Source organism: Pinus tabuliformis, chromosome Q (genome assembly GCF_031772625.1).
Source record: "Pinus tabuliformis cultivar Carrire ecotype Pingquan chromosome Q, CPIR1, whole genome shotgun sequence".
NCBI classification, from domain to species: Eukaryota; Viridiplantae; Streptophyta; class Pinopsida; order Pinales; family Pinaceae; genus Pinus; species Pinus tabuliformis.
In genome coordinates this window covers 587,543,456-587,556,939 of record NC_142296.1, presented here as the reverse complement: position 1 = coordinate 587,556,939, position 13,484 = coordinate 587,543,456, and the positions used below count along the sequence as shown (strand labels likewise).

The following is a 13,484-nucleotide window of genomic DNA, read 5'->3' as shown; positions in this document are numbered from 1 at the left end:
AGTTTTGATTCTTTTATATGTTCTTTTATATTATCATATATCTGTTAATGTAGATTCTAAAGTTTAAAACTTCCAACATTATCACTACAGGAGGCATTGTTTGTAAGAAAATTCAATGGAATGACATAGATCCAAAACTCAATTCACTAGTTCAAAGTGAGAAGGCTCCTCTCATACCACAGAACTCAAATTTCCCTTAAGGTTCACGCAGACTGCACTACAAAAGCGCCAAAAGCATATACTTCCCCTTCTTAAGTCAACTCATGAATTTGATTTACTTCAGCCAATCATCGAAGGTTGGTGATGGACATTGAAGACAAGAATGATGTGTCTATCTCTCTCTCTTAACTAGGGATGATCTACTCATTCCTATAAAAGGAATATACCCAAGCTCCCTCTTAAAAAGAGACTTGTTACCAATAGCAGCTCTCGTCAGTGGAGATACTACCAGCTGCTTGTAGAGCTCCTTTTTGCATCATGTCATGAACTTCAACTTCTTCATCATGGAGCCTTCACTTCCCTTCAATGAAACATTGTGTTGAACCAATAGTCATGTCATTTTTTTCTTCATCAAGGAGTGACCTTCCAGTCCACATCTAGCTATCCTTCATACAGCTACCTCTTCCCAGTCATGTTACTTTCTGGATCTTCCATCCAATCTCATGAGTACAACTCTCTTTTGGTAGACCCGTTTCAACCCAAACAAATGATTTTTCAAAAATCAAAATAAAAATCAAATCTAAGTTACCCTTTTATGATGGCCTTTTGTCATAGCAGTCGCTTCCTACATCAACATCCTCTCGCATATTGTATAAATCCATCCCCAAGACAGACATTAATAAGGTTTTTTCTTCTTCCAACATATCAGGGTCTTCATATCTTTCTCCAAGGAGGTGTGATAGCTAATCCTTCTAATTATCAGATGTTGATTACTTGAGACAATAGATGCTTCTTCTTACGAACTCTTCTCTCACCTTCTTCACTTACTGCTTCCTCAAGATCTTCCATAGTTCCTTCATCATAGGAACCATAGTAGCCAACCACCTCATATTCTTCATGATGTCATATTATCTTGTCATTATGCAGAAGAATTGAAGCCACATTGTCTACATGCCTTCATGCATCACCCTAATGGAAGAGTTTCTTCTTCTTTTATCATGTTCATGAGATAGAGCATTCAACCATTCGATCTGCAATTATATGATGACATGACTTTATCTATCTATTACCAAATACAAACATACCTCTTCCTTCATGTGGTCATCTCGACTTCCTTCTAGCAACTTCCTCTCCTTGCTTGAAGATGAAAGTACTTCAACCAACTTGACATGTTGCACTTCCTTGTCACCATACCTTTATCCTTCTTAACCAATGGATCCCATGTTGAGAAATCTATAGGGCAATGATTATAGTGATTTCTCCTTACTTGATAACTACTTATGATGTCTTTTTACTTATTAGCTTTGTTACTTATTATTATATGTGTGTATCATCATATAGCTAACAAAAACAAGAAGAACAAGAACACAGAATATAGGTTGCAAGCTCGAGCCAAAACCTCTTTACTTGAGAGGAAAACCCGCAAATCTCTTCTCTTCCTTATAGATTCTTCAATTGACGAATTCCAAGACCTTAAGACTGACTTCAGAACCCTCCAAGACCAACCTCTCCAAATGATGTGCTAACCTTGATCCAGTGAAACCCAGTCAAATCTCTTCCAATAGCACTTTTTCGACCTCCAACTGCAGAATTTCGACCTTGATCTGAAATTTCAACCCCCCCAGCCGTTGTTGTTGCCACGCGTGTGAGCTTCGATCTGCCTTTTGAGCCTTCCTTTGACCTTCGCTTGCCTTTCCCTCACTTCTAGAGCTTGAGGATGACCCTTGGCGACCTTCGCTTGACCTACTTGCCTTCTTTTCTCCAAGATCAAACTTGTAGATAAAACCCTAGTCCGCCTTAGCACATGTGAGAGAGAAATAGCCCAAACAAAGATCTTCTTCCTTCTTCGTTGCTTCTTCTTCCTTCTTCTTATCTAGAATGAGGGATGTGTGAATGTGTCTCAAGGAGGACGAGTTCCCTCCTATATATAGGCTCTTCAAGTTGGACGTGGCTCTTCCTTTTAGGCCAACTTGCCAGCTACCAAGCCGACATGGTCTTGGAGGGTATCTAGACGCTTTTTAAGACAAAAATTATTTCTTTACAGGTTACAATGTGCCCGATGGGGTCTTCAACCTATGACAATGACTCTTTTAACTTCTTAACCTAGGACAAACCCTAGAAGCACTCAATGGGTGCTTGACCTATAAAATAAAAGACCTTGAGCATGAAACCCATGCTCCAAAAATAATAATAATAATTTTTCTTTCATTTTACACTTTACAAGAATCAAAAGTACATTTCCTCTTTATGAAGACCGAACCTAGTTACACATTTTTCAACATCCCACACAAGTTGGAATGTAGAATATCAAAGAGACGCTTCTTCTAAGTAGAGGTGAACCTTCTAATGAAGATTCCAATGGAGGATCTTGATGGTGCTCATTCTGCAAATTCTTCTTCCTAATGATGATGATGTATGATGATCTCTTTATCTTCTATCTTGCTATATGACTTTCACCAACCATATATACTGCTACTTTGGTTGTCCTTATATGCTTCCAATGAAGATTCCATGAGCTACTTCCTTTCTATCATGATGATTGCTTCAACCATATTGACTTCTTACTTCAACTATCCTTTCATGCCTCTATGATGATGTCATCTCTATCTATGCTATAATGCATCCTATCATATTTGTGATGCTTTCCATCATGATTGCTAACTTCTATATGTTGAAATGAACTAAGTGAAGGAGGTTATTTCAGTCATAATAAAGATCTTTCACTTCCTCCTTCTTTGATTTCTTCTTTTTGGGTTCTTCTACTTCTTCGGTGATATGGGCTTCATTTCTTTCCTTTCTCTTCTTGTTGTCCTTCTTGAGTTTAGGACAATTTCTTTTGAAATGCCCATATTCATTACACTCATAGCATTGGATCTTTGACATATCAATTTTCTTGTGAAACTTCTTTCGAGGCTCAAATTTCCCAAATTTTCCTTTCTTCCTTGTCGATGCTACATATGCTTGTGTTGGTTCAGTTGATCCAACATCATTCTTTGCTTTTAATCTAGATTCTTCAATTTTGCATAATGACCACAAATCACTGAATGGAGTGGTTTCCTTCTTCCCATAGATGCTTGATACAAAATTCCCCCATTCATCAAGTAGTGCATTGAGCACAATGGTGGTCATTTCACAATCAGACATTACTTCTCCAAGTTCTTGTAGTTGATCTCTAATTTCAAATACCTTCATGAAATACGAAGCTATCCCTTCTTCCCTTGAGATTTTCATCTTGTATAATTTGGTTCTTAAAGATATGATTTCTCCTACAGTGCTCACGGAAAATAGCTCCACCAATTTGTCATAGATCTCTTTTGTTGTTTCCAACTTTGCAACATAAGGGATGAGAGAATCCTTGATTGACTCTATGAGGATCCTTTGTGCCCTTATTTCTCCCTTCATGTACTTTAACAGTGCTTGGGATTGCTCTTGTGATGGTTTGGTGATGGAGCCCTTTACATATTCAATAACTTCATTCTCCATGAGAATTAAATCAATTCTCTTCTTCCATGCAAGGTAGTTTGAGGTCCCAACCAGTTTATTGTTCTTCTTGTAGAATGAAATCATTTGGTTTGTAGATTGAGACATAAAAATATAGAATACTTACTTGTCAAGTGAAGATGCTCCTTTGAAGATGATATCTTCAACTTGATGCCTTCTTGATGATGTTGACAATTGAAGATGCCTTCTTGAAGATGATTGCTTCCTTGATGATGTCTTCCTTCTTCAAAGATGACAATACTTTTTTTTCTAGATGATAAGAGATGTCTTTCTTCAAGTACGTTTGAGATGAGATCATGTCTTCAATGAGAGGAAAATCACCTTGATTTCTTTGATGATGATGGCAATGCTTCTTCTTGCTTCCTTTGGATGTAGAAATGTAGAATGTGGAGACTTCAAGATGCTTCAAAAGTGTTAACTCATTTCTTTGAGAGGTAGGGTCTTTGAGGTCTTCTTCCTTCTTCCAAGAGTTGTGATAATGTGATCCTTGTGATGTGATGGATGGTCCTCCTTGACGCTTGATGTAATCCTTGATGATTTGATGTCCTTAATGCTTCTTAGTCCTCCTTGATGATCTCCTTGCGCTCGGCCCTTGTGAATACTTCTACAAGCTGCTTTTCTTTTTTGTAGTCACCTTTGGTCTAATACCATATTGAGAAATCTATGGGCAGCTAGATAAGGTGATTTCTCTTATTTTGATAACTGCTTATGATGTAATTTACTTAATTTGATGTTCTTGTTATTAGCTTCTTCTTTCACTTGATTATTATTGTGTTTTCTATCATCAAACAGCTACCAAACAATGAAAATCAATGAGACAAGAGGACACAAAATGTAAGATGTTGGCCAAGGCCAAAACCTCTCCTCTTGAGAGGAAAACCCACAAGAATTCTTCTCTTCTTATAGAATATTCAGATGATGAATTCCAAGACCTATGACCCAAGACCAAAACCTCTCCATGACAAGTCATACCTCTTCTTTGATCGGCTTCTCTTCGACAAAGTCAACGCTAGTCAAATTCGCTTCCCAACTTCAGTTTTTGGCCCTTACTTCAGATTTCAGTGACTACTATACAGTACTGCACTTTTCGGCCTGCCTATACCTTCTGCAATTTCGCACATGTGATTGTCTTAGGGCAGAAATTAAATCTTTTTCTCCTTCACTTGGGGTGCTTCCACTTCATTAACAACTCGGCTATCTTACTTGATCCTTTTGCTTCCAGATTTCAGCTTCTTCTAAGTAGGCCTGCAATTAGGTCTACCTGCAACAGATTGATGCCCTAGCTGTTTCGCACGTGCTAGGGATTGTAGCCCAAAACTCAGATTTTCAGTTTCACCTTCTGTCTCTTTGTTTCTCCTTCTTATTTGCTTGTCTAAGGTCTTCATTTCTTCCTTGATCGAACTGCTTGGATGCTGCTTCACAAATGAGGTCGAGTACCTCTTATATATAGGCTGCTTGGAGGCTCTTAATAGGCTGACTAGTCATCTCTTGGAGGCCGACTTCACTGCTTTATAGGCCGGCCTCTCTTCTTGAAGGATGACTTGTCTTAGAGGGTGGCTTTTGACATTTTGACTTTACAATAAGTTTCTTTGACTCCATACATGATGCCCTAATGGGGTCTTTACATATTACAATTACTCAATTGACTCCTAGACTTTATGACAAAGCCCTAGAAGCACACCTTGACCTACAAACAAAATTGACCTTGAGCATGAAACCCATGCTTCAAAATAATAATAATAATAAAAAGTTTCTCTTTACATCAAATACATAAAATCATGATTGCATTAGACATTATGAAGACCGAACCTAGTTACACATTTCAACAAGAACTTGGAGTTTTATTGTTGCAAGTTGCAACATAAAGGTTAAGCAACAAAGAGAAACTGTCAAAATGAATTTCCTTTTATAGTATCAACTAAAATGATTTTATGGAAATTGATATTGATTACACACTAGTGAAATGAAGATATCAGAGAAGCTATGAAACGGAATATAAGAAGCTTCAACTGTTTTGTAAAGCTAATCCCTAACTTTCAAACTGGAATTATTTCTATAATGTTCTAGGGAAAGCCAAAAATTACTTAGCTTACACTTGATGATAGGTTATGTTTCTCTGGCAGAAGCCATATATAGATAACATTGCCCTTGCTTACTCAACAGGCAAATGAGACAATAGAAAGCAATGTAAGCATACCTTTATCAAACCTGCCAAACAATGCAGATCAATATCATGTGGCACAATCCCTTTGTTTAGTTGGTTCCTGACATGCTCTTCTTGGCTATTCTCTGCGTTGATTCGGAATATGCCCTCTGCCTGGAAACTCAATACAGCACCAAATAAGGAGCTAATTAGCCTTTTAGTCTAGCATGATCAAACACAACATATATATTATAACTCACTAGGATTTCAACCATGCATATTAAATAATACTAATGTTCAATAAAGTGCAAACCTTTAGACCTCCTTGGGCATACAACCTCTTCTGCATAAGCAGAAGAATTGTGGGCACACTGTTGCCCCTTGAATCATATGAACACTGCATTGATTCTGCAGAAACTCCAAAGACACTTACACTGCAAACAAAGACAATAAATGCCACTAAGTTCTAGCAATCTGTAGCACTGCTAGCAAAGTCTCACTGACTTTAAAGGAAAACAAATTGCAGATTAGTGACCATGAACAAATAGCAGCAGTCACTATGAGTGAGATAACATATTGTACAGAACACAGAGAGAGGGTGGGTAAACATCTTACATCCAAAAATGTAACAAGAAATTTGAGGACTGTAATGAATATGAATGGTTGCAAACACAGAATCAGAATAAAATCATGAATGAAAATTAACTTATTGGCTGATTCAAAAGTTATATCGAGGGACACCATTGTAAATTAGTGATAGCCTAGTAAAAACAGGAAATAAATGAATTTCAAAAATCATTTTACTGTTAGCCAGCTGATTCCCAGAGCCAGGGTACAAAAAGGCAACCACAATAACACATGGTATTTGATGACCCAATCACAACATCAGGCAAGAATTAGGCAAACAAATCACAGCCCTTTGTTACAAAGTTGAACAAACCCAAAGTCTGGTGTGCTTGCTTGCAGAAAAACGGTCAAACAAAGTAAGAAGAATGAAGGTCATACAAATGGCATGGATAAAACTAACCACAGTTTGTTGATGCACGTATGCACAGGAGTGCTTGTCATAGGAGGCAAAGAAATTTCAGTGGCATAAGTAATGAAAAGCACCCAACAAGTCAACAAATGCGAGTTCAGGAAGAGATGTCTCTACTCTCAATCCTCCACAGTCTACCCCTAGGAGACTTAGGGTTATATGGATAACCCTTCAAGTCAGAAGATTAACACTGTTAGGAAACCTAAGTTGCAGGATACATTACAACCCCTCACCCACCACGCCACCAATATTCTAGGCCAGAGACACGCAGAAAGACATTTTGAAAAGGTTTGAAAACATTTCAGGGAAGTTTCTAGAGTTGGAACTTGGAAATGTGCCCCAACATGCCAAACCGAGTTTGCAAAACATTTCATCCCAAACAGGGTGCATTTCGGGCCCAAAAATGATTCAATGGTGCATGGAACCTGCAGCAAACACAAAAAGCCAAATGGCAGGAAAACAATGACAATTAGCCTGGAACCTAATTTTCTTGACCATTTTATTCAAATTTGCAAGATAAGGTGCTACTTCATTTTCAAATCTATTTTTTGAAATATTTATATTTTTTCTATTTTAATTTTTTTTAATACCACAGTTTGGTGTTTCCAATATCTGGGGGGTTACATTTCCTACAGCATACCCATTTCCATGTTTTGTGCAACTTAGTGGTCAACTCAATCAACTCATCCATTCTGTCGTGAGCAATAAGAATATCATCAAACACAATAAGCCTTGCTGATAAGCAGAATCCCTAAGATCCATTCATCCTGAGGGTCAACTGCATCAAGGACTATCAAACAACAACAATGTAATTACCCTTGTCTATGAATCAATTTTCAATTAGAGAAGAATTATTACATATACATTGGACTTTGTTGCAATGGGAATGATTGTTAATAATCTGTAAACTGACATGGATATTCCCCACTATAACAGTTTATTACAACAGATCTTACAAGTTTCTACAAAAAAAGATATTCAGTGTTTTACTTTGAGTCAGATTTAATAATACTAACTTACTGCTTGTTACCTGCTCATATGCACATGGCAGGAAATGAAGACCCCATTGCCCAATGGACAGGACACCTGCAAATTTTTCTTTTGAAGATCAGAATTCCAACAGGGCATTTTGCCTCTCTTCTCTCTCAAATTCCCTACCCCTGCAGGGAAGTTGTAATGAATGACACTAGCATGATGAACTTACGTAACAAACTTAGACAACTTGAAACCCAGTTACTAAAAGAGTCCACTCTAGAGTGTTATTTTCACTTGACTAATTATTTTCACTTTTTAGCAATAAATAACTAGTCAAGTTTTTTCACTCATATACCTCCAAAGCTGGAGTGCGGCTTAATAGTTGGGCCTTGAGTATGTTCTAACATCTGGCGTAATGTATATTACCATGCTAGGCATTTTGCAGAGTCTTACGGAATTTGACCAAGTATTTTTAAGATTTTTTAAATAATTAAATTTCACGCAGGGCAGGATTTTTAATTAATTTTGTATGTAAGAATGTAAAAAGTGGCATTAAGGAATGTTGGTGACATGTGAATGCTCAAAATTCATGCTCAGAGCACCAACATTATCCTAGTGCCCACTTTGGGATCCAAAAAATAAATACTTCCTCACCAAAATCTACTTTTACTCAAAAGTGAGGAAAAGAGAAAAGAAAATTAAAGAATTAATAAACTGGGGACATAATAAAGACATGCTCCAAGTCAAATAAATGTCAAAGGATGACTTGGCCTGTCAAAGTTGAGTCAAAAGCTGATTTGGAAGGCCAATTAGGCCCACGAGTTGAAGCCTAGCTCACTGCCACATGGAGGTCAAAGTCAACAGCAGTCAAGGGGGACAGTTCAGTTATCTTAGGGGGTCGAGTTTGTGCCATGAATGCAAGATCAGTTAAATTGTTGAAAGGCTGTGTTGGCACAGAGTTTAGTGGGGAGTTGTCTCCCCCTTAACTCCCCATCCTCTACACATGGTAGCCAGCCTGCCCATAAGCATCCCTTCTTTCCTCTATGCTGCCAGCAAAACAGTCATACGCAGGACTATGTATCAGCTGTCTATAGACATGTTGATTGCAGAGTTTATTTGAAAATGTGTCACAAATTAAAGGGATACTTCTCTCCCACTTCGCTGCCACTCTTACTACACTTGTCCCACTCTACCATATGCATCAGCTAAAGAGATCAGCGCTGTCCAACAGAGGAGAAATACACTCAGCCACTTGTGGTCTATACACAGTGGTCCATCTACACTTGTAATTCGACTTGGCATTGGGATCTTCATCATCTTTGACACTTGGAGAGTCTCTCTTTCTTGGGATTTGCTCCCAAAATTGTATAAATAAACCCTCATTGCTCATTGCTTTGGCATCATTGAAGCTTTGAAGCTTGGGGAACCTCTGCTAGTTTGTATACTTGTTTTATCATTAATAAAAGAAGGCTTTGGAGGCTCATGCTGTTTGGAAGTTTGGGGAACCTCTGCTAGTTTGTATACTTGTTTTATCATTAATAAAAGAAGGCTTTGGATGGTGCTTTGAATCTTGTGTGGTTGCTTGGAGTACTAATGGAGGTATATATGTTCTAAATGCTTTGCTTTAGATTGTTGTTGTAATGGGCCTTTGAAGGGGTGTTGTCACCCATTACGAATAGACTTTCGAATTCGGTTATTTGCTAGTCGATTTGCTTGCTTACACTTTGAAAATTTATATTTTATGTTCATCTCAGTTGACTGACGTATTCTTGAGATCTCGTGTAGGGAGCACCTATCTACTAACAATTTGTCTTGGCAAGGATCTTAAGTTTACAGGTTTGAAGATTTGTTTATCTACTAAAATTTGTTTACAGGTTTATTTACTAACAATTTGTTTGAAGATTTGGGATCCTCCTTGGTTGGAGTACCCATCTTCAAGAACAAAAGAAGCTTATTCCCACCTTTGCATCAAGATCACCTCCAATCCTTCGAAGATTTCTCCAAGTTTCTTGTCTTCTTCTCTTCTCATAAAAACTCTAAAGAAATCTCTCTCATTCTTGGTTCAATTTATGAGACATTATTGTTGAATCTAGCAAGTTAAAGGCTCATATTTGTTGTTGTCCTAACAGCAACAAATCATCCAAGAAAAGCTGATTAATTTCAGCTCTTCTTGGTTGTTCTAGAGTAGGAATTTTCCTTTATTTAATCCAGATTTTACCTGGCAATTTTCAGACAATTTTTTTACTAACAATTGCCGGTGTTCCAAAGTGATTTTGGGTATCTTTTGTTTTTGTAAGCTGGGCAGCACTACATCTTCATCATGTCCAATATATCACCCCGATCAAGGTGGGGAATTGAACCGGTGACTTCACATTAAGGAGTGCCTTAACAGAACACACGATCACTGTCTATCCAAGACACCGTGGACGATTTGGGTATCTTTGACTTTGCTTTGCTTGTTGATTTTTCACAAATCCATGAAAGTACAAGGAGAAACATTGGTTGATTGTGCCCATTTTTTAAGAATTGGAGCACCCAAAGGCTACCTTGAACCATTATTTGTAAAACCAACAATTTGTACCTTGTAACTCCCTTAAAGGGCTTGCCTCATCCTTTCATCCTTCAAAGGATCCTTTGTAACCTTCTATTGATTCTTCTCCCATTGCCAATAAGGGAGCTTTTTCCTATCTTGATCTCGACCGCTTTCATTCGTAAGGGTCAAATCAAGCATCGTAACCTAATTTAATAAAGTGTTGATTTTCTTGGGAGTTAGGGGACTTCCCCCCTAAGCATCCCTCTTCCACATTTGGAGAAGTGTCTCATGGTTGTTCTTGAGTGGTTTTCTTTTTCTTGTCATTAACCAAATTAACATAGAATAGAATAATTACACTAGAATAGTTTGCAACTCCTTTGTTTCATGCAATCTATTTTTGCTTCATTGGAACCATCTAAATGCAATTTATTTCCATTTCCATTTTATTGATGCAAGTTAGTTAGATTTCATTTTTCGCGCAAAGTAATTAATCTCCACTATTTGCTAGTTGAATAGACTAATTAGGTACCCTTTCCCTCTTATGACTTTTTATTCTAGGATTGGGGGAAATTGGTAAACACTTGACTTGCTAAATCAGGTTGGGTTACCCAATGTTGGATCTACTTGCAAGTGGATTGCTTGTGAGAATCTGGGGAGCACATGGAGCCTTAGCTTCCTCCTTTGGACCTCCCTGCAGTTTTCCTTAACCCAACGAGGATAAGGCCTGAAAGGAAAGCTAAACATTAGATTAGTTTTGGTCTTTTGCAATCATCATTGAAATTAACTTAATCTCAAGCGACAACCTAATTTAATCTAAAATGAATCAAAACACACTCCAAAACATTTTGATTTCAGCAATCTTATACTTGATCATTTGCCTTTGCTTTCAAAGTTTTGTCATTTATATTTCCAAGGCATTTCCTTTTCAAGTACTTTGTTATTCACGCAATTATCTTTAATTTCAAAGCATTTTACCTTTTGGTTAATCATCTTTTTATATCCAAGCACTTTACTTTCAAAATCATTGTTCTTTACTTGGAATATTTACTTTTACAAGTACTTTACATTGGGCACTAGTCTACATTTGCTTCATCTTGTTTATTATTGCAATATCTTTACTTGTGAATGATTATGATTATTATGCCTATGAAATTGATGTACATGCCTTGAATTCATTTGCTGCAATTTACATATTGAAAATTGGATGTATCTTGGTTATTGTAATTAACTCCTAGAACTTGACTTGTTTAACATAGATTAGTCAAGCCTTAGCTTATTTTAATAGGGTCCACCCCCCGTGGCTTCACTAAGAGTTAGTCTAGATGGAGGAGTTGAGATTTGAGTGACAGTGGCTCAACTCGAAACTTGCCCCTAAAGCCACACCAAGTGGAGTTAAAGAATTTCTCCACAATATCCCAGTTGTGGATTTAGGCAGCAACAGTGCTCAAATACAAATATAAGATGAGAATGAAATAAAAGAAATTGAAACAAATACCACACAATGAACACAAGATGTACCCTAAGTAACCAAACCAAAAGGTGAGGACTAGAACTTGCTCTTTTCTTCTCATATATGAAATGTAAATACAGAGAAAGATGAACTCGCTATGGAGTCACCATTAACATTGTGACTTGTATAACTAATACACAGTCTTGCACTTCCTCTATTCTGCTCAAAATATACCACTCCCTTGCTTTGCTCATGGAACAACGATAAATACAACAAGAATGGAACCCCTTCCTTTATTAACAACTCAATATTTAACATGTTTTGATAGCCATCTATGGTTAGGGTTAGGGTTTTTACATGGCTCAAACCCCAAATAGGATTAAGGTTTTGGACCCTCTAGAATCTCCTTGAAAGTCACACATGACTAGCTCCACATGTGTAAGAAATGGGAGTTGGCATGGCATCAACTCCATACCATGATGGTCAACAAAATAGGTCAATTTGCAAGGAGGAGGCATAGCTTCCTCCTATGAATTCCAATTGAGATGATCTTTGTGCCATTGGAAAGCCCTCGATGTGTAGAACGATGACAAGAGGCTGCGAACTACATCCACAAAGCCTTGACCACAAAAATAGTGATTTAATGCCCAAAATGAGCTTTGAAAGTTCAAGACCCCAATTCAACAAAATAGGACTTGCCTCTAAAATGCCCCTACAAGTCAATAGCTTCAATTTTTCCACTTAAAAGGTACCAAAATAGATGACAAATTATATAGTAATCCATTTCAATTTAGTTAAGAAATCACTCATGAAAATTGTGCTTCTATAAAGGAACAAATATTTCAATCATGTAACAAATCAATTTTGATATAAACAAGTTCAATATTTTTGTATAGTATGTTAAGCTATAATTGTTTGCCGCAAAATATATAAATGGTGTAGGCTGGGTCATCTTTGACCTTAATGGAAGGCAGGATCTATCTTTTATGCCACCAACAATGAAGCCCAAGCTTTGGTGGTGTTCCAAGGACTCAAGCTACTTAGAGACAATGTTGCATTAGATGTCATAATCATTAAAGACTTGTGCATAATTATCTGATCCTTCCATATTTGCTCCTTAACCTCCTCTGCCCCCATTTCTAGAATTCTACCAATAACTTCCGGATGGATTCAAGGTTTTCACAATGCCACCATCCTAGTGAAATACAATTTAAACCATGACACAGATGCCATGGCCAATGCACGGGAAATGTTGAGAGAATGAATGCTCACTTTTTAAAATCAAGAAGGCCTTCTCTCCTTTGCACACACCATTGATCAAAAATACAAGTCTTAACATCTCCCACCGAAGATGTAAGATTAGAACCACCCAAAAGTGACATGCAAGTCATGAAATCAACAAGAGTAGGATAACACCCCCATCCCATCCATTTATTATGTCTGCAATCCACTAATGGGAAACATACCCTTCTTAGTAGCCTTACCCATGACATCTCTAGCAATCTCACTAGATTCTTGTAACCCACACCACCCCAAGCAAAAGAACTATTCATGCCCTCCTCTTCTCTACAAACCGCACTCTTCCTTGTTAGGTTTTGGTAGCATCAGAAGTGATCTAGCCTTGAAAATAGGTGGAGAGGCTAAAGCACATGAGTTCTAAAGAACCCAGAAACCGTTTGGTGAAATT

The 13,484-nt window shown here is 37.5% G+C and overlaps 1 protein-coding gene across 1 annotated transcript in view; it reads right to left on the bottom strand.

The window, feature by feature from the left end:
• Positions 1-13,484, bottom strand: part of LOC149220824 (rho GTPase-activating protein 1-like) — a 67,403-nt gene that overhangs the window by 40,127 nt on the left and 13,792 nt on the right. Inside the window, exons 2-3 of the mRNA XM_089384929.1 lie at positions 6,117-6,237; positions 5,858-5,977 (exon numbers count right to left, since the gene is read on the bottom strand). Coding sequence (XP_089241055.1) covers positions 5,858-5,977; positions 6,117-6,237 — 241 coding nt within the window. The remainder of the gene's footprint in view (positions 1-5,857; positions 5,978-6,116; positions 6,238-13,484) is intronic.